General features: G+C 48.6%; 1 protein-coding gene across 1 annotated transcript; it reads right to left on the reverse strand.

The window, feature by feature from the left end:
* Positions 1–526: 526 nt before the first annotated feature.
* Positions 527–25,158, reverse strand: LOC8036802 (T-complex protein 1 subunit epsilon). Its single transcript, XM_029974287.4, has 10 exons — positions 24,836–25,158; positions 24,133–24,193; positions 20,009–20,173; positions 16,023–16,221; positions 14,340–14,532; positions 11,672–11,941; positions 5,924–6,109; positions 3,882–4,019; positions 3,112–3,292; positions 527–885 (listed from the first exon to the last, which is right to left on the reverse strand). The coding sequence occupies exons 1-10, from the start codon at positions 24,938–24,940 to the stop codon at positions 758–760; spliced, it is 1,626 nt and encodes a 541-aa protein (XP_029830147.1). The 5' UTR covers positions 24,941–25,158; the 3' UTR covers positions 527–757.
* Between the last annotated feature and the right edge of the window lie 2,267 nt (positions 25,159–27,425).

Genomic DNA, 27,425 nt, shown 5'->3' on the forward strand with positions numbered 1-27,425 from the left:
AGAACTCGCAGCATTAGTTTCTTTGGTGCGTTTTCATGCAGAAAAGTGATTTATGTATAAAGAGCTCCACAAACGAGCACTCTTCACACCTGCTTTCCAGGAATCTGGTGGCAATGAAAAAGAAAAAAAATTTCGTTAGCGACACCAAAGGTAGGCAATGTCATTCGTGGAGCTGGGTCACTATATACTTGTGAAACCCAGATTCCTTATGTTATGACATAGAAAGGGGAGTTGAAAAATTGGCACATTTTCATTTCTCACAAACCGGCAAATCTGTTTATCTGCACTTTTTTTTTTCTTTTTTTTTTATTGAAGTGGCTAAAAATCATTTGCACTTCCTAGGCACTGAACAATGGCAGCACGAGTGTGCATGGAGACGATTGTGGTGTTTGACCAATCGTGGAATGTGGACCGCAGCGACTCTGGTCGCACATGTTGCCACTAGCACTACCCACAAAAGCAAAGCAGCAGTCTTTGCTTTTTTGTATTTATTTTCATAGATCACCATTATTATCATCGCAAGGGGTTGTTATTTTCACAAATTGTTTATTTGAAGACACTCGTTTCATTCTTTCGGTGGAGTTGACCCCAACACATGTCCAAAACAAAGCTTCAATGTTACGTGGCTTGCATCTTCTTACATAAACTTCGGCAGAATACCTCCACCTTGCCAGAGTGCAAAAAACGGGTCGAAAAGACAGCGAGGGCTTTCTTTGGATAAAACAAAGCTTTTAAGTTAGTGGCCAGGAGGAGGCGGCTAGGCGAGGGAGTTGTCGGGGGTGCGTATGTCGTCTATCTTGAGGATCATCTTGACCAGCTGGGTGGCCAGGCTGATCTGCTGCTTCTTGCTCGTCAGGGTCTCAATCACGTGCTGCTCCTTCATGTCTGCGCAGGAACAGGGACGTCGGTCACTCTTCACACACAATCTACAATGGCTTCTCATTCAATTCTTTACGGTAAAAAACTTTGGAAAACAAAGACACCCATGTATGACTTGAGAAAATGGAACAGTTTTTCAGCTCGCATAAATGAACTGTGCATTGCAGAAAGCCGAAACTCGGGAAGAATGTGACGCTAGTGCTGGTGATAACATGCGAAAGTTTGAGAACATGGCAGGTGTAGGACAGACCAAACTGGGTTTGGAGCAATTTTCGGAGCAGAAAAACCACACAACCATCGACGCTTTGTGGACCCCTTGTGGATCGGCGGGGATGATGGAGGACCCCGTTAGTGGTGAGGAGGGCAAATGAATACGTTAAATATAACAATTATTGAATAAATGGATATAACTAAGGGCTAGTGTGAAGTAGATCTCCCTTATTGACACAGACACAAGAAAACTCGCCCGAAAGCTGATACATTTCTTCTAGACCTGAGAAAAGAAATCTTTACTGCCGCGCTGGACCGATGAAATACGGCTTTGCGGAACCCCCTTGGCTAAAGCATAAAAAAAATAGTTGGGAGCGCCTTAGGAGGAACCGTGACATCATTTAAGAAAGCATCCTAACCAGTTGTTGCACCACCTTTACGATTAAAGCTAACTACATCTGTACTACAAGTGTGAAAAATTATTGCATTTAGATTAAAAATGAAGGTGCACCACGCAACAACATAAATGCTACATGATATGTTGCATTACGGATCATACATGTACAATATACAATGTGACGGTACAATGGCTAGGACACAAAAGATCTTTTAGATGGGTAGACAGGTATGGATGAACTAAGAGATTGGGTGGCAGCTTGCGCCACCTGGCAGTGGTATAGCCAATGTTGTCAACAGAGCTTTCACTTCAGGCTAAATCCAGCATTGTGTCATCTATGGCACAGCATGGCACAATTTTCATCGATTTCACACTTTTGGTGCAGCTAGGCGCACAAAATTGTGAATGCATCAAAATCGCGCAGCCGATGACATTAGCAGGATCAAAAGAAAACAAAACTTCTTCGAGTCTACGTCCACCTAAGCTTAGTATTCATCAAACCGAAATTTGAGGCAACATGTGCACAAAATTTTGCATTTTATCACCACAGCTGGCGCCATATTCTCACAGAGTTTCAGCTTTCTGCGATCCTTAGTTTTGCTGTCTGAAAAACCAGGTTTCTGTAGTAACCAGCGATCGATGGCACCATGTCTCTCAGCGGTGCCACGGTTTGAGCACGAGCGCGCTAAATAAAAGATCATTCGTTTAAATCTCCATGCTGGCTGATGCGCATTGCTTCCTACAGTTTCATTATCTCAATCCAGACAAGCAATGTGCTCACAGCTTACCAGCTACGAAAACTATCATTGTGCCTTCCACATCAGTGTGCATGACTCACATGGAGCCAGACCATGGTTCGGGAAGGTCGCTTTCTCTAGCACTCCTCTTGCACCAGAGCGTCGAGGAAAAGACAGCCCTTCAGTGCATTTGGTGCAATTTCACCGGGCAGGTAATATTCGGACTGTTAACAAACCGCCTCAAGTCTCCAAAGAAGCACATTGTAGCTTCAATGCCCAGCACAAGAAATGGGCCAGCAAGAGGAGGATCACACGCTACAGGCTCAATACAGTTGAACCTCGATGTAATGAACTTCAATTGAACATGAAATCCTCGATTTAATGAAGTGTAACACTTCTTGGATATTCATGGCTTCGGTCGTAGTTACACGTGTTGCATGCGCCGGCACCTGCAGCAGTAATTATTCGAAGCAAAAATCTAGAACATGATGTAGTTCGTGTCTGCATTTATTACCGCCCTACTTTGGTTACTGTAAATGACTATTTTCGAGGGGCTGAATATTTCGCAAACTTGGATAACTCTGGCTTTCCAAAATATTTCGCCAGCACAAAAGAAAGCTTTAGCGAATCGGGATAGTACGCCATTTTTTTGTTGGGATATATTTTTGGCGATATTATTAGAGTTGCAAATTTCGGGAAAATTAAGTTGTGTAGAGTATTAGCATAAAATCTTTCGTATTTTTTGAAAAAGGCTAGGGAGTGCAGCTCGTGTAACTACATTCCCAGCATTTTCCTTTGTGTTTGGGGAATTGGGTGAAAATGTCTCCCGTCTGCCATTCCCCCCTCATGCCGGGGGTATGCTGGCGGCGAGAAGGGGGCTGGACGTACCGTTGGTGCCCTTTCCGAGGCAGTCGATGCCCAGGCAGGGGTTTCCCTCCCTGGCCTGGCGGGCCTTCACCTCCGTCAGGGTTTGGATCGGGGCCAGGCCGGAGTTCTCTGCCAGGGCCAGGGGCACGCTCTCCAGAGCGTCCGCAAACGCCCGGAACGGGTACTGCTCCAGCGTCGAGATCTGCACCAGCCATGCCCCCAGTCAGCGGCTTTCTCCCGGTCCTTCCACGCTCTAAGGCAGTTTATACACACGCGCTGAGTCTGTGCTACATCTTCACTGTACGAGCGTTTCGCTACCCGTCGCCCGACCATTCCCCGTCTACACATGCAACAAAGTGCTGAACAAATGCCGACACTAGTGCCGAATGCATGAGCCATCCTTGCATGTGCCCATGCTCCAGTCTTCGATGGCACTCCATAGAGCTTACGAAACTGAGTATGATGAGCTGCGGTTCGCTCGGGACAGTGCACCCCCCCCAACGCCAATGCGCAAAGCCTTCCATTCGTCTATTGTCCCTGGGTTGTGCGGGTGCGGTCAGAAACCAAGCTCATTCAAGGGCACGGCCATGGACCGCTCGGCCCGCCCGGAGAACCCGAACTGGCCTCGCGGCAGAGCGACCTGCCTCCTAGAATGGATTAGGGGCTCATCATTCTGCACCACAACTAGCAGCTTGCAGCTGCCATTTAAATCGTAGCAACGATCGGTGTAGCTACTAGCAAAGAGGTTTCGTGTAGTTTCCTAATAAAAAAAAGGGAAGTAAAAGGCTCACCTTGTCCGCCTGCGTGCCCACGGCGAGGGCGCAGGAGATCTCGGCGGCTCCTCCTCCGTACACGATCCGGTTGTCCTTCACCAGGTTGCGGATCACGCACAGTGCATCGTGCAGGCTACGCTTGGCCTCTTCCACAATCTGCAAGGGGACATCAACGCGGTTCGTTCGACGCGCACAAGCAATGCAACCTGGCCCTGTCCATGCGGGAGAAGATTCAATCTGTCTCTTGCGAAAGGCAAGCTGCCGGCACTGCTGCCTCGCTTGGGCCATGTTCACTACGCTGAACAGATGAAGCACTTAAGGGGGGACACTACCCAGAAAAAACAATTTCTGAAAAAAAAAAGTTTATTTTGAAAGATGTCATATTTACATCCACCAACATCTAGAGGGTATTCCCAGAAAGTTTCATTAGATTGTACTGCATAGTTAATTTTTTATAAATTATTTTCGGTCCACCAACGCAAAAGAAAAGGTAGAGGTTGGAGCACTTTGAACACATTTTTCTCCATTCCACTCTCTGGCATAAATTTCACTCTAGGAAAACTACTGATTTTTATTATATAACTTGGATTAATCTTTATCAGTTTTTCTGGGGTGAAATTTTAAGGGGAAGATAACTATGAGCTTGTATTTTTTTATTTTTGTCATTTTTCATGCTCAGAAACAAAATTTTTGGACAAAAGATGGAAATTTAAAAAACTGTTTGTGTTTATGCGGTTTTTTTGTCATGAAAGATGGTGTAACAGAAATATAGCTCCATACTTATCTGCTCTGAACTGTCCTAATGCAATATAACACATGAAAACGACAAATTTATAAGTAATTTCAAAACGATAGTTTTCCTACGCAGGCACGCCACTTTCATCTTTGAACGTTTGCAGTTTTTTTTTGTACTTCACCCAGGTTAACAAAATTTGGCAGAAATATTCACAACATCAACAGAAACAAGCCCTGTAAGTATAATTTAAATCAGACAAGTAGTTCAAAAATTTACTTTTTTGGGTAGTGTCCCCCTTAACGATTCAAAGTTCAACGCGGTCTTCGCGCACATACAAGCGTCGGTTTGGTCTTATCCTGGAATGTTTTAAGTTTTCAATCGTCCAAGACCTGAACACAGGTCGTGCAAAGAATGCCTCAGGAGACTACCAATAATCTGCCCAAACAAAACCATACCTACTACTGCTGGCCACAAACAAATAAATATTTAATTGAGAGTTTGGCACTTGTCCGGTGAACATTTAGTCTTACGTGCCACATACACTCACCTTAGGCACAAACTAACCAGGCCATGCCGCTACTTTGACTCAAACAATGAGAGCATGGAATTTGCAGAGGTGAAAAATCGCTAGGACATATTTTGAGAGGCTACCGTAAGCCAGCTGCGGGAGTTTAGTGCATATGTATTTGCCGAGAGGAGCTTGTGCCTTCCACATCAGTGTGCATGACCCATACGGAGTCAGACCATGGTTCGGGAAGGGTGTTTTAATCTCGCACTCACTCTGCACGAGGGAGCCATTGTGGAGACATCCCTTACGGTGCATTTGGTGCAGCTTCATCAAATGGCCAACAATAATGTGCCAGACCCCAAATCAAAGAAAGGTGAATTTTGAAAACACTAAAAACACATGCCCCGAGTTACAAAGCGGGCCTACTACACTGGCTGCAGTAGACTCTCTGAGTCATCCTAGCTCTTTGAACCTAGCGTGTGACTACGCTTTCTGCGCGTCGCAAGACTTCCTTTCAAAGGACACGGAAAACTCTCAGTCTTGGATTGGCCCCCATGGGTCGTGGCATCAGCTGAGAGCCATTCTATTTTCTTTAGCTACTGGTGGTGAATGGCACCAAGAAAGAGGGGCTCCAAACTAGGATAAACTCATTTTGTTTGCAGAGTTCAGGATTTACAAAGCACAGCTGAGCGCCGTAAAAGTTAAAATAAGCTACGAAAATATAACAAATAGAAGGGAGACTGGACAAGTTGCCCTGTCCCGTCACGGACACCGGCGAGCTTTCCGAAGGCAAGCGCAGCTCTCCCGAGGACGTACCATCTTGTTGCCGCCCCGGATGAAGATGGTGACGGCCCTGGAGTTTGGGCACTCCTCGATGACCAGCATGCGGTCCTTGGTGGTGCCGAACGAGAGCTCCCGCACCACGCCTGCAGAACCCAGCTTGTCCGCACTCAGCTCGCTGAAGCGGGGCACAATGCGGCCGCCCGTGGCAATGGCGATCAGCTGCAAGGAGCACACACTGGGTTGGCAAGAGTATGCTTGGTACACAACAATGGCGCAGAGGAGTCTTCGCACCAGATACAAAGAAATGCCGAGGGGAAGTTCCCTTGGAACACTTGTGAAATAATGAACGATGCTTCCACCCTAGATGAAGTGCAGTTAGACCTTTCGCAAAAATCTAGGAAGACCGTTCGCAAAGACCTTGTTCTAAAAGCAAGGTCTTTGCGAAGACCTTGCCCTAAAAGCACTATTAAGGGAACTTAAAATGAAAAATTGCGATAAAGTCTATTCTTTGAAAACCATATTTTTGGGTTGTATATCTCGTAATCCACATCCTCTAATTATCACCACTAAAATCACCGGGAAAATATTGATAAAATATCTACAGGGCCAGGGTAGCTTCCAAGTGGCAATCAAGCGCCGAAACCAACTGAAAGTAAGCGCTATCAGCACTCCCATTAAATTCGACCGACGGCCGCCATTTTTGTCATGTTTTGACTGTGAGTTCTTTCTCTTCCTTCTCCAGATTTTCAAATTGGTGTCAGCCTCGTGGTTTCCGCAGTTGGCGCATGTCGCAATTGCATAGCCGTGATTGGACAAAGTGCATACTCTTGAAGCGCGCAAGGGAGCACGCTGCTACTATTGGCCACGGCGTGCACCCCTCCTCTCCGTTTTCTCATATCGCTGCCGTTCGCGTCGTCTGCTACGGCAGTTGTTAGTTGCGCTTCGCTTTTCGCCTTCTTTACGATCGTTCCTGCTGAACTTTGAGCAGTTTCTTGTAGCTTGCCCGTCTATTTCGTAACTGCACACGATGCGTGAAACGAAATACAAGACGGCACGCTCGTTCGGCGTGCATATGCGCTCCATGAAGCTGATCAGGATGGCGAAGTTGAAAGATTCTGCACAGCGTGCTGCCAATGCTCGTCAGGTTGATGCTTCCAGTACTGGATCTTCCGTGCCATCGGCTGTCGCCGCCGAGGAAGAAGTCGTCGCTGCGAGTATGCGTGGTCTCCCGAGCACATAGACCGCTGCAGTTTCTTCCGAGATTGCGGGCTTATTATGAACGTGTATTTGGTCGAAAACTGAAACTTCAACGTTGTGCTAAAATTTTCCTGCAAAGAGAAATTAAAAAAGGCTCTGCGATTCCCAGGGGTACCTATTTAGCGGTCACCATGACGAATTTCACACTGCCGCTGCCTTTTGCAGATTCTCCAGGACGAGGATAAGCGACACATAAGCCACCTTGATAAGCTCTTTTTACTTGAGAATGAATAATCACAGCCTCATGAAACTTTGCAGTTAGTCTTACGGTATAAACATGCCCTAAAATTTTCATTCAGGGATTCTCTAGAATTAAAAAAAGTAAATTTTTTGTCCCCACCTCCCACTTAAGGCGAGACACTGGTTCTAAAATGGACTATTTTATTTTTGCAGCTATACTAATGAAAATCACTGTGCATATGTGTTCCTTCTTCCTCACTTCAAATATGAAATCAGTTTCAAAATATCTCAATTAGTTTTCAAGTTATAAAAAATAGTGTTGCCTAATTTGGTTAATTTCTTACGGCTCGTTAAGGCCATTTCGAACAAAAATATTTTTTTTTATTGATGTAGATGCATAGCTAAAGGTCTGCCATGCATTATAAAGCTATTTATATTTTCACATAATTACATTATAATACAAAAATGTACTAATTATGCTAATTATGACACTAATGAGGTCGCATTATTTATCATAAAATTTTCGTTGTCATTATAAACTGCAAAAAAATAGCTTTACTCCATAGTCCAGTCCTTTCTGAATAAAACGGTATAAAAAGTTTCAAAATGCTACGATAAAAACCTCATGAAAACCCCCGTAAGGCTAAGCACGTTGACAAAAAACATGAAGATGAGAAAATCAAAGTTAAAGTTTTGACATTGAACATAGAAAATTGTGTGAACAATGATAAATAATAATTGCCACCAAGGTGTAGTGTAAGTCTTCATGAACAACTTGACATAAAAGATGATGTAATCCATTTATGGGAACATTAGGAAAAAAATATGAACGAAGTAAAGAACGAGTGAAATGTTGATAAAAATCACATTTTCCTGTTTCGACGCTGACTACAATAAATTATGTGAAAACCCTTATGCAATAATAGTTATCAAGATGTAGTGTAGTGCGTTCTGAACAAATAATTTTAAAAATTGCAATAATTTGTTTTTGAGCAGATTGCAAAAATGGTGAAGAATTACTGATATAGGCTAAAACTTGCTTCTAAAGTGATGAGCCGACAACTTTGGACAACGGGAGAGGCGAGCAAGAGTTTCAAGCTCCAAACATAATTTTGTTTGGCCCTGAAAAGGGCCTTTGTTCCACATGGCACTGGAAAAAGCCATTACAGCTGTCCTGGGCTGTAATCTCGTGATGCTCCTGCCTGGTGTCGCTTGGAGAACCTTTCCTTCACGCTACTGCTGCTCTGGTGCACCGCGTTTGCTTTACGTAAACGGAGACTGTCCTTTTCGATGCTTCGGCGGACAAGGCAGTCACCGGTGGCGTAGCCCAGGCCTGCAGCAATGGACTCGTTGGTCGCTCTCCTTCCCTGGTTGTAGACAGCAACAGCTTCAGCCGCAGCCCTCTTCACGCTGTCCAGGGAGGCATTCGCATTCTTTGAAGTCTGCGTCCAGATCACCGAATGCAGGCTCTCACTGGCATTCTGCGTCTTTCCCTCACTACACCGTGCCAACAGGTCTTCATTGCTGAGCCTTTCAAACACTGGCTCCAGTGCAGCCCGAACACAATCCGGAAGAGGATTCTTGTGCGGCGGCGGAGGCTCACTGTTTGCCAAGGCCCTGTTGTACTTGCACCAGGACTCCGCTCCCTCGGGGCACTTGCTGTGGTCTGGGGCGCCGTCTGTGGAGGTCATGTGCAGGAGTGTGGCTTCCACCGCCCTCTTCATCCCTGGAACGTCATGGCTGTTGCTCCTGAGAGCATAGCCGTAATAGTTAGTGATCTTGATCTTTTCCTGTGTCAGCTTTCCTCTCCCACCAAGTGACTCGCCTTGTGCCTTCTTCTTCTCAACAACGTTGCGCAAGGCAGCTCCCATCCGCTTGTGGACGTGGTTCACGCAGTCCTTCTTCTCTATCTTGATGAAGCCGTAAACCTTCGCTTCAGACAAGGCATGGAATGTCCGGCTGTCCCCATCCGAAAGGACGGTGGTGTAGCGGAGACCATGCTTGGTCAGAGACCTCTGGAACATTGTGAGCGCAGCCTCCACCTCCATACGGCCAGCATTGCAGTCAATGTTCCTCTGGCAGTCGTGGGTTGCGTACCAGTCGCTGTAGCCATCGTCCTCGGGCTCCGGTCCCAAGGCACATCCAAGGCAGAAGTTGGAGTACACAACATGGTCGATGACGAGGCCAGAGTACAACTCCACAATGCAGCCTACACCAATGTGGGAGCTGCGTCCTCGGGTCATCCATGATCCGTCGAAGATGACATCGATGTTGCCAATGGGGTTCATAAAGCCTGTGTAGAGCCCCTTGACGACAGCAACACTGGCGGCTTCACTGTCGGTTGCTGCATTCTCACATGCCCGCACAAGCGTTTTCAGGTGTCCCTGGTACGTCTTGTGGTGCAGGCCCCGATGAGAAATGTTCATGGAGGCACAGAAGTCTGCCAAGGCTGTCACTCCTTTGCCAATGGACTGGATCCCCTTCATGGCCCTCATGTTCACTTCAAAGGGAGTGATCTTTGCTGTTCCAGCAACCCTGGGAGAGGAGAACTGCTTCTTCTGGAAGTCGCAAGTGCTGCAGACGAGCACAAGCTTGACGGCCAAGCCGTACTCCTTGTCCGCGGCCTTGCTGAGCGTGAGAGATCCCACACCGCAGCTTCCACACCTCGCGTGCGCGAAGAGGTCGTTGAGGACTTTCATGTCGACGATGACAAACTGGGTCTCGGCATCGCTTGTTTGGCATGATCCGTTGACTTCAAGCAGATCGAACTTCCGCTGGGTCGCCGACTTCTCCGATAAAACGCGCTTGCTTTGCTCCGATCGCTCGGCGCGCTGCGCTTGCTCGGCCGTAGAGTAGTAGGTAGAGTCGACGCGAGTGGTGCCGGCAAAACTTGAGCCATCCGGACCAGAGCTTGAGGCCGCAGCATCGTCAACGGGAGGGCTAGCCGATGGTCCCGGCAGATCCAATGCGTTCGGCAGTGGCGCAGATCGTAGCGGCGCACTTGCAGGTGATGTCTTCCGCTTGTTCCACGCACGTCGCGTCTTCCTCCCGAACGTCCGCCGCGTACTCTCTTTCAATCGAGAGTCCCCCGGCATCTCGATCGCTCGAAATAAAACTCCCGCAACTTCGTAGCGAGAAACCAACGATGTCCGACGCGAACGCGCGAACGTAAACGATTTCGAAACAACGTGCACTCAGCCGCGGAACGAACAAAGCGACGGGCCAAAACGAAGCAGACGACGCTTCTCCACGCTCCCCTTGCGCTGCTGGAGGCGCGCGCGCCAAGAGGAGGAAAGGAGCAAAAGTGGAAAGGGGCGCGTCTTGGCCTATGACAGGCGCGCGCGGCACGACGTACCCGTGACGTACGCGCGCGGGCCAATGAGCAATCGTTATTCCGGTCGTGAAAACCCGCGGAATGCGGACGCTCTCCAAGGTTGTCGCGATAGTGAGTGGGATGAGGACGTAGGGAAGAGAACCAGCTCCCCAACAAGACCAAGATGGCCGCGATCCGACGATCGGTCGTGAAGCGACGCGGGCGCGCAGTTTGACTATTTTTTTGCGTTGGATCCGCGATTTGAGCGTCGCGGAGGCATCGTATTTATCGTTTTTTTTATACTTAGACGTCGAATAGGACATTGAAACTTCGCAGGCAGGTACTTCAGACTATATTCTATCCAAACATGTGATTTTTGAAAAACCCCAAATTTCGCGATTTTTTACCATTTTAAGACCCGCGTCTCGCCTTAACTCTGCTAGCCAAGGGGGCAGAGTGGGCCCAACAGAGGTCCCGCGGTCAAAGCCCAAACCCTATTTTTTTTTTCTTTCCCTGCAATGCACCAGTTGCCTGGGCTTGGTAGTTGCCGGGAAGTCCTAAAAGCTCCAGTTTTTGGACCCGCTCCATCGGTCGACGAGGGATGCCTTTGGAAATTAGACGACCGCTTCACTCAACTGCACCGGCAATTGGACAATTGGATGCCCACATCTACGGTTTGGTAAGAGGCTTCTAATTCCGAGCCGTTCGGGCAGGCCGAAGAGCCGCCAACCTAAGAATAGAATTTAGAAGCCAGACAAATCCCAGGATTTCATTCGAAGCCAGTAGCATTTAGTATTGCTAGAATCAACGAACAATCTCACTGGGACAAAACAAAACTGCTTAAAAAGTTACTAATCATAAAAAAGAAATTTGTCTCCTTACACCTGTTGCTCTCGCCATACCACTGCAAAGACACGTCAAGTCGCATTTCATGCGACGTCACTCCTGAGGCTTCGGGAAAACGCTGAAGAGCTGGCCCTACAAAAGCCGCACATTAAAAAAGGTTCTGTCTGTCCCAGAGAGAGCCCCACCTCGATCTCTGGTCCCCCGACCCAGCGCACGGCGGGCAGCTGCCTCTGGAGCAGCAGGTGGTTGGCCTCGTCGTCGAAGCCCCACTGGCAGATGACCAGGTTGGCCCCGGCCGCCTTCACCTGGTCCACCATCAGCTCAAACTGCTGCTGCTCGTAGCGCCGCAGGGCCTGGAACTCCTCCGCAGACGTCACGTCCAGCTTGTGCTTTGTCTTGGGCTTGGGCGGCTCAAATGGGCAGGTCAGGATCGCCAGCTTGGCGTTGCGCACCTCCTGCAAAGAACACCTCCACCGTGTACAGATCCCTCTCACTTACATAGGCCTTCCTTGTACCTCCACCCTGTACAGACCTCCCTCGTATCCCTATTGCAGATAGAGTCTTGTATCTACACTGTGCAGACATTTCTCGTGAGTGGATGTGCTTTGCTCTGAAGAGAGGCTACATTTCAAGCAAGCAGTTGTGAACCTAAGGTGCCTTTTGACGGCACCAGATTTAGTACTTTCCTCGCGAGTAGAGCGAAGTATGAACGGCTACAAGCAGCAGTGCTACGAGTGTTCTTACATTATACTCCGAGGCACAAATTACGCTTTCACGAGCGATGCTTTTGTTGGCAAAATAAAGACCCGTTTGTTAAAAGGTTGCACCGGAGCGGTGATTTTCACCCGCAAAAGTAAAATTAAGGGCAACTCCACTCAAAAAGTCGACCCTATAGAAATGGCTGATATCGCCTTAGGGGGTCAAAATATAGTCATACCCAAAATATCACGTCAAACCGACGCCACATTCCCAATTAAAACCAATATTTAAAATGTTCTACCGAATGGGGTAGCGGCCAGACTGCGACTAAGCAACGCTGGCACCGGGCGAGCTAGTGAAGCAACACTGGGCAATGACGTAGGTTTTGTCCTGTGCTCTCGTACGAACGCCGCAGACGCTTTGTTTCCCGTGGCATTCTGAGATTCTGCTGACGGCAAGAGATGCTTACCACATTATTTTGTGTTCTCCTATTTTCATTTGCGTCCTGGCAGTTCATTTAATTCCAGCACAGCTTCCGCGACCGCGCAGAAGAGAGGGAAGCGGTGCTGCTCGCTCAAGCGCATGTCGTGGAGCCGGAGAGACTCGCCAGGCTCGCGTTGGGCAATGCCGAGCATGACTTGTAGTGCTGTGGGTGGCACCAACAATATGGTGTGCAACCTGGGGTTGCAGTTCCACCAGTTCCCAAGAGACCGGAAGGGACACAAGGTGTGGGTCGGTGCCTTTCGTCGGATGGACTTCGGAAGACCGTGGACTTCGCGCTCAACGCGAAGCTCTGCTCCCAGCACTTCAAGCCAGAGACCTGCGCATGGTATCTGTGGCTGCAGTGGGTTTCTCCCCAAAGACCCATGTTTCGGGGTTTCTCCCCGAAACATGGGTCTTTGAAGAATGATGCGGTGCCGTCGCTGTCCGCGTACCATCTACCGGCTGCTCCAGCAAAAGCGGCCGATCGCAGCAGCTGATCTAACTAGCGTGCACATGAAGGCACCTTAGCTTTAACAACTTAGACTGCATGCGGATACCATCTCTCCATCTGTCTCCCATTATTTCTTTTTCTCTTGGTCCGCGAGCAAGAAACAAATGGAGTCAAGCTGCGCCGGCCTGACCGAGTCATAATTATAGCAGTCGGGTTCGCTTTTTGGCCGGCAAATTTTTAAATGCATACTAAAACTTACTACATTTGGGGCACACTTACAAACTGCAGCGGCAAAAAAGAAAATGCGCAACTTATCTTCTGTTTCGAAATTTTATGTGCCACTGAGCCGGCAGTGTCGGTGCGTCGGTTCAGGAGCACAGGACGAGATCTACGTCACGCCGTCGACAGCCGCCGATTATCAGCGTTGCCAGCTGTTTGAGTCGGTAGTTTCGGTTTTGCCGTGCCGACGGACCGAAATTTGGATACGCGATATCTACAAAACTATACACACTACTGAAGAAAAAATTATATCTCGTGATTCAGTGTCGCCGACTTTGACTAAACAGATCATAACCCAAAAATCGTAAAAATGGAGTGGAGTTGCCCTTCAAGGTTGGGCAGCCCCGGAAGACCCGCTTTTGAAATTGCACAACTACTGCCAGTGTACAATCAGCTGCACTCCAGCTACGAACGGTGACACGACCGAAGACAACTTCCTCGAGATCCGACCACAGCAGTGGACTGCAGGCTCGCCACTTTCGACGGCACATTAGCACCATACAGCCCGAGCATTTGCGTCAAAAACGGAACGAAGGATGCCATTCAGTCCTGTCAACGACCGTACACTTAGCAAGAGCTCGCGGCAAGCTCCATCGCAAATGGCCATCTGTAGAGGGAGGCCACTGTGCCTTCTGCATCAGTGTGCGTGGTCCAACAGTGAGACCAGACCATGGTTCGAGAAGGCGGCCTCAAGGCCGTGCTCTAGCACCGCTCTTCGTTGCGGATGGGGGCATTCTGCAGGCCGCCCGTCCGGTGTCTAGGGTGCATGCCAGAAGGGTAAAGACGGGAGAAGAACGCAGCAAACCTTTAAGCGCCGACATCGGTGTTCCCCAGAGGAAGAAAGAACAACGGAAGAAAGCAGAAAATAGTCGCCGTTCTGAAACGGCCGGAATGCGTGAGACCGTGGAAACTCTCAGGTGGGTGCGGACTCCGGGACCCACCTTGGGCATCTGGGGGTGGCTGAAGTCCTTGTCGACCAGCACCCCCCGGACCAGCAGGGAGTCCTCCAGCTTGCCCCCCTCCTTGCCCTCCACCTTGATCAGCTCAAAGTTCACGTCGCCCCGGTCCAGCTGGGCCACCGACAGCACCGCTTCCACCGCTATTTCCGCAAACTGCCGGTGGCACTTGTTCACTCTGCAAACCACAGGCCAGTCACTGCCACACACCTGCTCCCCTCCCAGTCCTTCCACACTCTAAGGCAGTTTATACAGAAGCGTGCCTGTCCGACACACATGTCGGAGTGCGTTATCCAGTTTGGCGCAACATGCTGGAATGCCCATTTGCGTACAATCTTTTCTAATCGAGACTGTTCCTTGCTTACGGCCGATGGACACTCCCTGCTTCTCACTTCCCTTACTCCTTTGTCACAGACAATGTTAAACGGCAGTTCATACCTAACAGTTTAGCTAGATCTACGCCGAGCAACCACAGGGGGCAGGGCATCTTGGGAGCAGTAAGCTTTCGAGCATTGGGCAGACGAAACCAGTATATTGCCACAAAAACTTCCGCGGTGCCTCGATCCAATTAGGTGTCTCCACACGAGGAGCCTAGGAAACTGGAGGGTTGCACCCGGCAGCTCGGTTCTAGACGAGGGTTTGCAGTCAGTGGCCAAGGGCATTCAAGGGCACTGCCAAGAGACACTTGGCCGGCCCAGAGAACCCGGGCTGGCTTCGTGAAAGGGCGGCATGCCTCCTAGAATGGATTAGGCACTCATCATCCTGCAAAGCCACCCCCTCCCCTCTCTTGCTATGTGACGAGATAGTATGGACCTTGCTTAAATACGAGCCTCGCCTTACCCGACAACCCCACTTCCAACATCACTGGCAGGCACTCGTCCGACCCTCGCAATTAAACGAGCACCTTAATTCTTGTTTTGCAAGCCCCGTGGAATGAAACGTCACTGAAAAAGCTAAAATAAGATGATCCTAGTCTTCACTGCTGATGTAATCCAATAACCAAGCCCAAGACAGATTGCATGATTGATGTTGTCTTTGTTGCAGTGCCCAATGTAAGCAGGACGACACGTCTGGCAAGTGCCACTGCCATGCTGTATCTAAGGCTCACCACCACCTTGTGCGGAAACAACCGTTTTGAAGCCGAAACAAGAACTGGCCAGCCATCCGCGAGATGGTGGTACGCGTCGGATATGAATTTTGGCAGGGCGCAGGAATCGTCACCCACATGTAGGGACGGCGCAAACGCTTGTGGAACCTCGAGGTTTGGCGAAGCTTTTAATGAAGTTCGATAGACGAACAGGGTTGCCCAACTTCTACACAAAAATTTGATACTTTTTGGAAACAAATTATTTATAAAGTATTAATTTTATAAAATGATTAGTAATGTTTACACAATATAAAAGCTCAAATGCATACTTTTAACGCTTTAGTTTATTAGGGTGAAACAATTAAACGGGACACCCAACGAATACTACTTTTTCTCTAGTAGGTGGCGCCAGGTAGTTCTGACATTCTTGCTCCTGCGCACACGAAGGTTGAACTTCAGATCTCTAGGACTCTAACTTTGGCAGGTTTGAAACATCCCCCACAAGGAGCAACCGATGGCCGACGGATGTCTTAGGGACAGAGTTAACGCACAAATGCAAGACGACGCAGACGGGAGCTCACATCTTGGAGCCCAGGGTGGTCATGGCCGTCTGGATGAGCTTCTCCTTGTCGTCCGAGGAGACCGCAAAGCTCTCGGCGATCGAGTCCAGGTGGGCGAGGGCGCAACGGGCGGCCATCTCGAAGCCGTCCGCTATCCGGATCGGGTGGATGCCCCGGTCCAGCAGCTGCTCCGCCTCCTCCAGCAACGCCCCCGCCAGCACTGCACGCCCAAGTACGCGCATCAACGGAAAGGCGGCGCGGTGCCCAGAATGAGTCTCCGACCGGCGTGCCTACTGCCCGCTTTGAAGTGGCGTTTTTTTTTTTTTTGCGCCACGACATTGCTCGAGGGTTGCGCTGTTGCCCGTCACAATCACGGCGGTTGAGTTATAGCGAGTTCGTTTCACGGCACTCGTGCCCACGCGTGCTTACTCGCAGCGTGGAACGGGTTCGTTTCGGCCGGCACTCCACGAGTGGTTGCACTCTCCGAGTTCGTTTCAGCGCTGACACCCCACGCGTGCGTGCACTCGCTGCACCGAGAAAATCGGGAGTGCGCCAAAATGCAATCCCGTCATGCCTCGCTCCGGCGGGGCCGGCGAGGAGCGGGAACAGACGACGAGGGTTCGTCTGCTACGATGTGTCGCGGAACTGAACGGAAAAAAAGTAGATTTTCTGATAGAAATCGCGTCCCGCGGGCCACGAAATCAAACGCGAGCTTGAATTGTGAGCGTCTGCTATTTCCCGAAGAAAGCAATTGACAACCCGTGATTTATTTGCAGGGTTTAAATCACTCTGTTGCCGTACAAACGCTGAAATATACCAGTGTGTAAAGGAATGCTCAGAACAAACGTAACAGCGGCCCCCGAGATATCTATCACCATCCGTGTGCGGGGGAAAAATTTAACATTTTTCGACAAAGCTCCCCCAGCAGAAACCTCCGACTGCTCAATAAGCATCAGAGAAAGCTAAAGATGGTAACTTTACCCGAGGATTGGGCAACATCATCATGTTTAACATTTACCTACGTCAGCTAACTTGCCCCGTCGTATTTTGTTCGAGAATGTTCTCGTTCTCGACGCCCTCACCAAGGCTAATATCTGATCCACCTATAATGACGATCCAAATAGAAAGTCCCAGTTTTGCTGGATATTCCAACAGGCTAGTTTTAAGCTGCACCTCTTCAGCGGTTCACGCATAATACCATGTTCAAACGGATCATGCTTGTGCTCGGACAGCATCATCAGTTTTCTTCAGTGTAAACGGTTATAAAAATTGAAAGATCGCAACCAGCTGCTTTGTAGACAGCTGGTTGCGGAAATTTACGCCGTCTGTAACTATCTCTACGGCAGCCGAGCTGCTTGAAGTCATCGCAACTTTTAACTACAGGTTGCAGCGACCGTTTCTAGATAAACGTTGGTAGCGACTGCATTCTCGCATTCCCACGCATCACTTCGATCAGAAAGGCGCTAGTTTCGGTTTAAAGTCGGTACCTTTTCTACAACATAGATGGCGGCAGAATCAGTCTTCTGCACTCGGTGCATTTGGCGAGTTCGTTTGAGTCCAGTTTTCCGTGCAACACTCTGAGAGTGCGATGCATTCTGGGAGAGAACTCGAACGGTGCCAGTGCGTGTGAAACAAACTCGCTATTAGATGCAACGGACGCCTGTTCTGCCGCAGCCGGAAGGTCCACGCAAACTGGTAATGAGGTGGGACGCTTCGACGACAGCAAACCCCACGTCTGCTTGCCCTTTTCACCGGCATTGCCACGTCCGATTGCCAGAATCGCAACGTTCAACAGCGCCGTGCGCTGGCTACAGCAATGTGATTTGTCGCCACCTCGGCACCGCTTTCGACGCACAAGGGAGGCGGACGGTAAGCACGCCTGCCTAAGACTCGTTTCGGGTGCCACAGAACAGGCGGGCCGGAAATAGTCCACAGTCTCGCGTAAAACCCGAGACTGGCGAGAAAAAATAAACCTTTGAGTCCGAAAACAGATGCAAGGACAGAGTTTGAGATGTTTCCCCCGCGAGTCTTTTCCTTCGACCCTGAAGTTTACTTTACAGTGGTAGCTGTTAGCACCCCTTTCTGACAAAATCTGGCGGGACCCTTGTACCGAACACCCTGGTGAAGCACTGATAGCGCTGCCAATCATAATTGAGCTACCACCATACCTGCCAAGCTTGGAGAAACCAAATCTGGGAGATTTTCCAAACCAAAAAGGGAGGAGCTTCTCTTTTTTTAAAAGAAATATTGACGATCAATTTATATGAAGACAACTCAATTGCATTTGCATTGCTCATGCTAACGAGATAGCTTGGCCTCGCTGTCATTGCTGCCGTCTGTTGCGACGGCAAACACTCCTTGTGTAAACGCCCTGTCACACCGAGTCAACACGACGGAAACCGCAACACAACACATTGTTCAACAGTCAGGCAACTTGTTGCTCACTCCCAGTGTTGTCGACAAACCTGTCGCATTGCGGCAACAGCGGCACAACATGGACGACAACAAAAATGTTGCCTCGGTATGACAGCTTTCAGCAACAAAAACAGTGGCAACTTGTGTTGGATGTGTGCTGCCCTGATCGCTGGCTGAGCGAATTTCAGGGTGGGTACACGACAACACAGATAGCTTCGATGGCAGAGCTAGTTTCCTATCAATAATGTCTTACTCAAATAAAGGCTTGGAAAATGTTATTTAACCATTAAGGCTGGCATGCAGCTAACATAATTTCATGAATGTTTTACTGCGTAATTATGGAAAGTGATAGTCGAAATGGTCACAGCTACAGTTGTGAACGTTCAGAATGGTGATGAAATTTCCGAGAGCGCTGAGAGACCAGCTCACATTACTCCTAGTGAAATAAAATGGCGTGCCTACTCACCCACTTATAAAGTATAATAAAAATAATCCATGGAAAGCGAATATTGAAAAAATCAAAGCATTGAAACGATTACTTTAATCATGATTGTTGGAACTTGGAAACAGCCACTACCAGACACCAGATCTGTTTTTAAGAAATACCCAAGACGTTTTGGGAAATGAAGCTATCACAGAGCAGGCAGTAGGCAAATATACGGAGATGAAAAATATTTATTCCACTGATTGCTATTATAAAAGTCGATCGTGTCGGTGTCGATGTTTTTAAACACTGCCAGTTCAGCTCAACGCCACACTACAAAATACGCTTTGGGGTACTGCCAGTGCTAACTCAATTTTACAGTAATAATAGGAATTGCATAGAAGAAAGAACCAGACAGTAACACTTCATACGGTGGCATGAACCCCGAACATATATCAGTGATCTCACTTTCCCCGGTTAGGGCAATCTGCTTTGTCATCGAATGAAGAACATTTTGGTAAAATAAAGGGTAAAAGATGTGTCAAGTTTTCTAATCAGTCACTGGTTGAAGTCATCCCCTCGTAGTTTCTGGCCCTTCGAATACACTAACTAGCATATGCAGTCACATTTCCAGCGAAGCCGCACCACACACCAACAAAGGTAAACAATCGAGATGGCGGGGTGTTCCCCGTGTTGTCCCCGCCATCAGTGCGGTGTGACAGGGTGTTAGGACAACAAATCAAACAGGGTTGCCAGGTGGCAGCAACAAGCTGCCCGACTGTTGCTGCCGCGATGTGACAGGGTTGCCAGCAACTTGATTTCCTCTGTGTTGTCTAATTGAGTTGTCCCACTGTTCCCACAGTGTGACCGGGCCTTAAAAGCGCGAGGAGGGGGCATAAATTAGTGTTTTCCAGGAGATACTCCTGTCAATTGTACGAAATGGTCAAAATCTGGAAGTCTCCTGGGTAATACGAAAGACTAGGCAGGTATGTACATCCTTTCCCATGACCCCTCACGGAAGCACGTCATCTATTGCGACATGCAAGACGCACCACTACACTAACGCTCCCTTCTTTCGGCGACCCGGCCCATCGTCGGGCAACTCGAGGAGTGGTTCAGAAAGCGTGTCAACGAATCCCTGGACGAAGGCCGTCAGCAAAGAGCTCACCCACGACCCCGGTGGTGCCGTCGCCAATCTCGTCGTCCTGCGACTGAGACAGCTGCACCAGGAGCTTGGCGATCTGGTGGTCCACGTCCATCATCTTGAGGATGGTTGCCCCGTCGTTGGTCACCGTCACGTCGCCGTCCGACGACACCATCATCTTGTCCAGGCCTGAGGGATGGCAAACGGCACACTAGGCACCTTTCCAATCGGGCCGGAGAGGAAAGGACACCTCTCCAACTGGGACACTCGCCTCACAAAACAACTCCCCCAAAATGGATGTAGCCAGGTCAGCGTTTGGAGGGGGCGCGAGTCCTTTTTCTAATTTACCAGTTTTTGTTTTGTACATTCAATTATACCCGAAAAGGGAATTGAGCGAACTGCATTGCGCTGTCATTGGTTGTTAAAAACAAAACATGCAAATGCCCCGACAGTGTGCAGTCAAGGAAAATGAGTGGATGCGGCTCATATTACCCTGCACCAGTTCCGGCGGATCTCCACAATGCCAGTGGCTGTTGGATAGAAACTGAAAAAACTTCTTGCCATCTAAAGCGGCGGCGAAGTGAGGAGAGCCCTGAGCCAGTACTCATGATGGGCTCCAACCAAAGCGTAAATGGAGCCGAATAGACCCTTTCCAAAATTCAGTCTGGCCACTTTGATCACTATCATCACCATCTGAAAAATGGCATATGTGCCATACCAATGGCGGCTTTTTTTGTTTACTAATGAAGGAACATGTTGAAGATACTCCTAAGCTGAGGATTCAAGGCCTATACATTCTAGACGTTAGCACGTTGCGAAACCGGTATTGAATGCAAGCGCTGCGTAAGTGTTCATTTCTCTAATTCAAGCCCAGTGAACCTGTTAGTGGCACAAAATCGACTTCGAAACCCCTTGACTTATAGAGCTTTATCAAGGCGTCTGTCTGGGTTGGCGCTTCGTTCTGCCTGGTTTCATCGTTGTGGGAATAGACACTGGAAGAGATGATCCAGAAAAACCTGTATAGCGAGAAATTTATTCACGTCTGCCGTTGACATGCAAAAGTGACGGTGCCCGATAAAATACTGCAGGCTGCGGGTTCATTGCCACCATTCGTATGGCAAAAGTTAAACTGCCATTTCAGCCAACAGATGGCACTGAATTTCGGAAAGGGTCTATTAGGCCATGAAAACAGTTGTGAGACACCTGTACCACCAGTTTAACGGCTGCATTTCTGTTAGAAGCTGCAAAGCCAGAAAATTGGATGGAATTGTGAGGCCAAATGGATGATAACGGCCGTACCCTCGGGTGGTAGTTTACACCACCTAGCCTAAACACTAACAAAAGCTTTATTTCCCCCTTTTCCCTTTCAAGCTAATGCATTTCTCTATCATCAAGACATGAAGATGATCGCCAGGCAGACCTTTGGGGCATTGGTAAAAAAAAACTAAACATGAACCCCCGCCTCCTCCTCTCCTCTGGCGATCATCTTCATTTCGCTGGTTGAACATTGGACTCCCACGATTACCAGACAGGAATGAAAACTCTACCAAACACCAATTCGTTTGCAATTTCCTCGTCTCTGCACAGTGTGGCGCAATTTTTCCCTTTGCGTGCAGCGGGGCCGCAGGCAAGCGGGAATTGATCAAAACAGAGCAAATAGACAACCTCTGGGGTTAACAACCCGGTAATGACAGTCACAGTGATGTGATTGACCGGAGCCATTTTGGAACACCTTTCGGAGCAGCCAAAACAGTGTTTCAGAGGAGCAAATATGGCCTTTGGAGCAGATATTCTTAGAAAAATAAAAATATTAGTTGAAAGTGCTGTACAGACAAAAGGCACATTGCGCTGCGTTGTGTTCTGTTGTGAAGTGCTGTGACAGAACTCTCTGCCTGTGTTTTTACTGCTGAGACATCCCACAAGTGCAAAGTGCTGTAGGCATTGCCGAGCAATTCCGAAAAATCGCTTGCCACCATTATACTGGTTTCCAACGTGCCAAATTTTCGACAAAAGTAAGCAAACATAAAACCAATGGATTGCAAGCGCCCCGGGGTGCCTCTTTCGTGCAACTCTGTTCGCATGCACGTAAGCGCAACTTCGGCAGGCTTGCAGTTGCGCATGCTTCGTCGATCAAGCGGGGACAACAGCTGTTCGATCGGAACTGAAACCATGCCACTCCGCTCCATCGCCAACTGATTCCCAAAATTGTACGCAAAATACAACTGTCGAGCATACGACAAAAAACAGTCCAGCAGCGCGTGCTTGCCAGGCCGGCAAACGGGGTACAGTCGGGGACAAAAGCCCCCAGGACGTGCGAGCTGTGACTGAAACGCAATGCTCTGCCATCTGGCGGCGGGTCGCTTGGTTTCGAGATCACGCAAAAGTGCATACGCGTCCTACTCTGCCTGCAAACATGTGCGTTTTCCCGCTCTTCTGCGGCACAGCGCCTAACTCGGAATCGGGCGCATGGTACCGCCTCGGAGATGGCGCTGGCGGCTGACGAGCGTCAGCTACACATTCCGGAACTCGAGATTCTGCCTGGGGCATTGCGCCGCATTTTGCCATGTCAGCGCACCTTCCTTTATAACCGGTTCAGCTTATTGCTCAGTTGAGCTGCCGTGACTTCTTGCTTTATAAGTGCCATGTCAGTAAGCGCTGTCTCCGAGGTGGAACCAAGCGCCCGATTCCGAGTTAGGCGCCGCGCCGCAGAAGAGCGGGAAAGCGCTCATGTTGGCAGGCACAGTAGGATGCGCATGCGCTTTTCTGTAATCTCGAAACCACCCGACCCACCAGCAGATGGCAGAGCAATGCGTTTCAGTCGCAGCTTGCGCGTCCTGGAGACTTTTGTCCCCGGCTGTACAAGCTACACACACAAAAAAGAAGAGCCTGAGCGCATCGATGCAAGACATCGCGAGCCAGGATCAAAAGGTTCTTGAGCGTTTTGTGCAACGACTGAACCCGGGACAAACAAGCGCACTGTGAGGGTTCAGCGTTCAGCCATTGCCTTCTTTGCTTTAGCTTACTTCTCTTCGCCAACTTTCTTCTGCGGCAGAAGAAACCTAACCCGAAGACACCACTCATAAGCAATATCTCGACAGATGGCCGCATTTTTGTAAAATAAGGATGCGATTGAGTGAGAATTGCGACGTCGCGTTTCCTGCAGAATAGTTGAGGAGGAGGGGTAACGGCCTTGCTTCTTTCCCTCTTCACGTCCTCGCAGAGTCAAAGCAAGAAGAGGAGGAAATGAGAATCGCGACGTCACGGGCTTTCTTGGCCTTGTTTAAGCGTGCTCTTCTTTCGCAAAGACACGACCATCCGTTGGAGATATCACTTTACGAGTGATGCTTTTGGGTTCGTAGCATCCCGCCTAGCACTTCTGCGTTTTTTTGTCAAATCAAAATTTTGGTTCAGCATCCCTTTAAACCAATGACTACTTGGCTCCACTCACAGTATAAGACGGCTATTAATACAGGTGGTTGTTGCATCACTTGAGAGGTGCAGGAAAGTGTGGACTAAAGAGTGGCACACTGCCGACATTGAGCGGTTGATGTTAGTGTACTTCGTTATGTGACAAAGGACGAAAGCTACAGCTTCTGCAAGTCACTTAAAGCAAATGAGTAAATGGCAATTTCATGTCGCTCTGAGGGAAAGCGCTTCGTTAGCGTGTGCAGATTCAGTTGAGTAGCGTCCTTGAGTTTCACTCCCCTCTGAATCATATGAAACCGTCCACAATGCACACCCATCAGCCACATGCTCCGAGTGGGCCGTTCATACTGGTGGAGACTGTATATTGTTATGTGCTGCACTGCAACATCAATTGGCTTGCTGGGAGGTTGCCAAGTTACACTGATATAGAGTGGCGGACGCTGCCACTTAGCGGACTCTTCTACAGGATTGCAGGAGCTGAACCCCATTCACTTGCCAATCCATGTTTATGTCTCGTAAGAAGTTTGCCGAGTAGCACTGGAAGCAGCAAGACCAGGAACAGAGTTATTTTGTTTAACCTTTAAACTACAACAATATGAGAGTTTTAGACTGGGGTGACCCTCTATTTGAATGATGTTCACAACAAAATCATTGTGGAAGCCTCCTCCATGGAGCCGGCAACACAAACTAATGTTAGAACAGGTCATTGTTTAGCAACTTACCCTTAGGTCCTAAGGATGTCTTGATGATGTTTGCAACAGCCTTGGCTGCCAGAATGTGGGACTGCAAACAAAGGAACGGACACGCCTCGGTTACTTCCGAATTTAACACTGCCTTTATTTTACCTACGAGGTTGACCCGCTTTCTCAAGTGCGAGATAGGGATCACATAAACAGATGTTTGTTCACCAGAGTGATGAAGTGCTGCTTTTTTAATTCCATTGGCGCGAAGAGTTCATTCACTCACTCAAAAGCGTAAATTCCGCGACCTCTTCATTTGACTGCGTTAATCACACCGCGCACATTAAATTTAAACATGATCGCATGCCATTTCAACCACTCCCACGAGTCGTTGACAGGCAGTGGATGCCCATTTATGGTAAAAGGGAGAATTCGAGAAAAACGCACAAAAGCCTGGCCGATCACTGCGCATTTTCAATTCTCACGTCTCTAGAGAAGAAAGCGTAAGTGCATAAAATGCATTATTAATGGCAAGGAACTTGTAAAAACCACGCCGGGAGTTGCACGAATTAAACGAGAGCGCAGGTGGCAGCCCTGAATAAATTCGAGAGGACAGGTAAGCTCAACCCAAACGCAGCACGAGACCGCATCACGACTTTTTTGTTTTCAATACTACCCGGATCGAGGTTACACATCATAAATTATGGCATTGAAGAGGAATGTTGAAAAATGGTGAGAATCATACCTTGAGGGCATCTACGCCGGTAAGACGTTTCTGTTTCTCTTGGTCCTTGAGAATAATAAAGGGCCTTCCGAACTCGTCGAACGTTAAAGTCCCTAACGAGTTCATCGCGACGCCTTATAATGGGTCAGTGTGTTCGGATTAATACGGATTGAATTTCACGCACAAAGAAACACACACACCGCCATAAAAGAACCCTCTACCCTTCAATGCTTCAATGGCTTCAGCTTTCGTTCAATCGAATAGACTGCTCAAACGGCGCAGCACACCCGCTGAGGATGGTAGCTTGCTCCATCTGGAGACAAAAAAGTGGGAGGCAACAAAGCGCCGCCTGGTGGCGTGGGAACGACTTTGCCGCACGCCACCAGCTAGGATGGCTAGGTGGCGTAAGCTACCGCACGATCCAAAGGGCACAGCCGGATTCATTCATTCATCCATCGCACCGCGAAACCCCTTGCTTACAGCTAGGGGTGTCGCGAACCGGCCGCGGTTCGAGTTCGACCAGGTTCGACTTTTTCGAACTTTTAGTGGAAAGGTCGTCGAACCTTGTATTGAGGTTCGACTCGTGTGCGCATGCGCGACAGGCTGGCCAGTTGGCTTCGGATTGGATGGTAATGGCTAAGAGATGAATAAAGTGCGGCGCTGATCGGCTATTTCAGTCAATGCAGTACTAAAATTTAAGTTATTAACTTCTCCAGTGAATAGAATTAGTTTCTTTTAATTGCAGCTGTTCACAAAATAAATAACCCTTTGCATAAAAAAAGAAATTCTCCAAACCTAGACATGCTTGTATCAAGGTCTGGCCACACTGTCCACAAAGTCGAACCGGTCGAATCTGGTGAAAAGTTCGAAGGTTCGTCGCACCGGTTCGACCCAGTCGAACCCCGAAAGTTCGACCAAAAAATCTGGTTCGACAAAAGTTCGCGACACCCCTACTTACAGCGAGTTCGTTTCACACGCACTGGCACTAGGGGTGTCGCGAACTTTTGTCGAACCAGATTTTTGGTCGAACTTTCGGGGTTCGACTGGGTCGAACCGATTCGACGAACCTTCGAACTTTTCGCCAGATTCGACTAGCAAGTGGGATCATTTTCGTCTTTTGCGCATGAGAAAGGAAGTAGTGGTGTCGTCAGAACGCCGAGCCCTGATTGGCTGATCGCGACCCCCTATCTCAGCGTCGTCTGCTCCTTTGCAACGTCGTCTGCTCGCCACAACGACTGTGTCTGTCTTACCTTTCCTGCGACTTTCGGAAGTGCAGGTCTTTACGAGCGAGCTCGACTTCGTCTTTCAGAGAGGGCAGACGAAATAACTCGAGCGGTGCGTTGTTTTTGTCTAACAACTATAGTCAGTTACAGGTTAAAGGGACACTGACAGGGTATTTATGCTCGCCGAGGTTTTTAGTTGTACGTGACATATGAGAGCTCAACTACCCAGAACAGAATTTGCGGCTCGAAATTCGGTTTCTTTCCACCCGAAAACCGCCGATCAAGAACTGGCCGGTTCGAGTCTCGCTCACTCTCTTTTTCGTGGTCACGGGCCGTTTTCTAAGGTATCGATGAGGCCACCAAATTTAATCAAAGCCGTGGGTCACTGAAGGCACACACTCAATATTAAAAATAGAAAAAAAAAAAATATGAAACCCGTTTTTTGTGGCTTATAAAAAGCTGTAAATACGTTGATTGAAAAAAAAAGTTCCACAGACAACCGGAAGCATTCTGTGCGTTCGTCGTTTCGCGTATCGTGGGTCTCGCGGGGACGGCGATGGCAGCGTACGACGGGCGTGGGACCTCTATTTCAGAACTGTCGTTCGCGGTACCGGCGAGTTCTGTCTACCGTTAAAGGGCTACTCCACCGATTTTTTCATTGTCTCCGATTTTCTTGAAATTTTGCTAAACTAACCAACAAACATCGCGAAAATAGTATCCCAAATATTAGGTCAAAATATTGTTTTTTCGCGAAGTTATTGAATTTACAGTTTTGGTCCTCACCGTGTTTTTCAAGATCGAAGTTTCTACTGGCAACAATAAAAAAGTGACGTCAGTGGAAGACAGGGGTTCACTCTTTGGGCTGTAGATTTTGTTTTAAACTGATTCGAAGCAGTTTCATGGTGTCAAAAGAATGCTTGGGAAGCTCGCTGCAGTACCCGCGCTCCAGCACGGAACAAATGATTGGCATATTCTATTTTTTGGCTGCTTGCTGGACTGACAAGCCTGCCTGCCACTGACGTCACGGCCCTGAAAAGCGCGCGTATATTTGAATGTTGGTTTTTGCATCATTTTCATTTGCCGATTTCGCAATAACTATTATGAATTTCGCGATTCTAAATAGCATACCGGAGAGAGTAAAGGCCGGGGAGTCAGAAAATATAGTTAGTTTAGGTAGCTCAAAAAATCGGTGGAGTACCCCTTTAAAAGAGAAATTTGGGACTGATCAAAATAATTCATCCCGTACGACACGCCCGGCCACCAAGCCGATTTGCACGAAGACGTCGCCGAGCCGTCGCTCCCTTCTCGTGGCTGAAGACATCGCTCGCGCAAACGTCAAGCACGACGTTCTACTTTGAGTTGAATATGCACGCGTACGATTTCTTTAC

Source organism: Ixodes scapularis, unplaced genomic scaffold (assembly GCF_016920785.2).
Source record: "Ixodes scapularis isolate PalLabHiFi unplaced genomic scaffold, ASM1692078v2 PGA_scaffold0__279_contigs__length_252992795, whole genome shotgun sequence".
NCBI lineage: Eukaryota > Metazoa > Arthropoda > Arachnida > Ixodida > Ixodidae > Ixodes > Ixodes scapularis.

Coding starts and splice junctions, on each gene's coding strand:
- LOC8036802 (XM_029974287.4), bottom strand. CDS start 24,940: ATGAACTCGTTAGGGACTTTAACGTTCGACGAGTTCGGAAGGCCCTTT. Junction 20,174..24,132: donor GACATCCTTAGGACCTAAGG/GTAAGTTGCTAA, acceptor GCCATCCCTCAG/GCCTGGACAAGATGATGGTG. Junction 11,942..14,339: donor GCCACCCCCAGATGCCCAAG/GTGGGTCCCGGA, acceptor TGTTCTTTGCAG/GAGGTGCGCAACGCCAAGCT.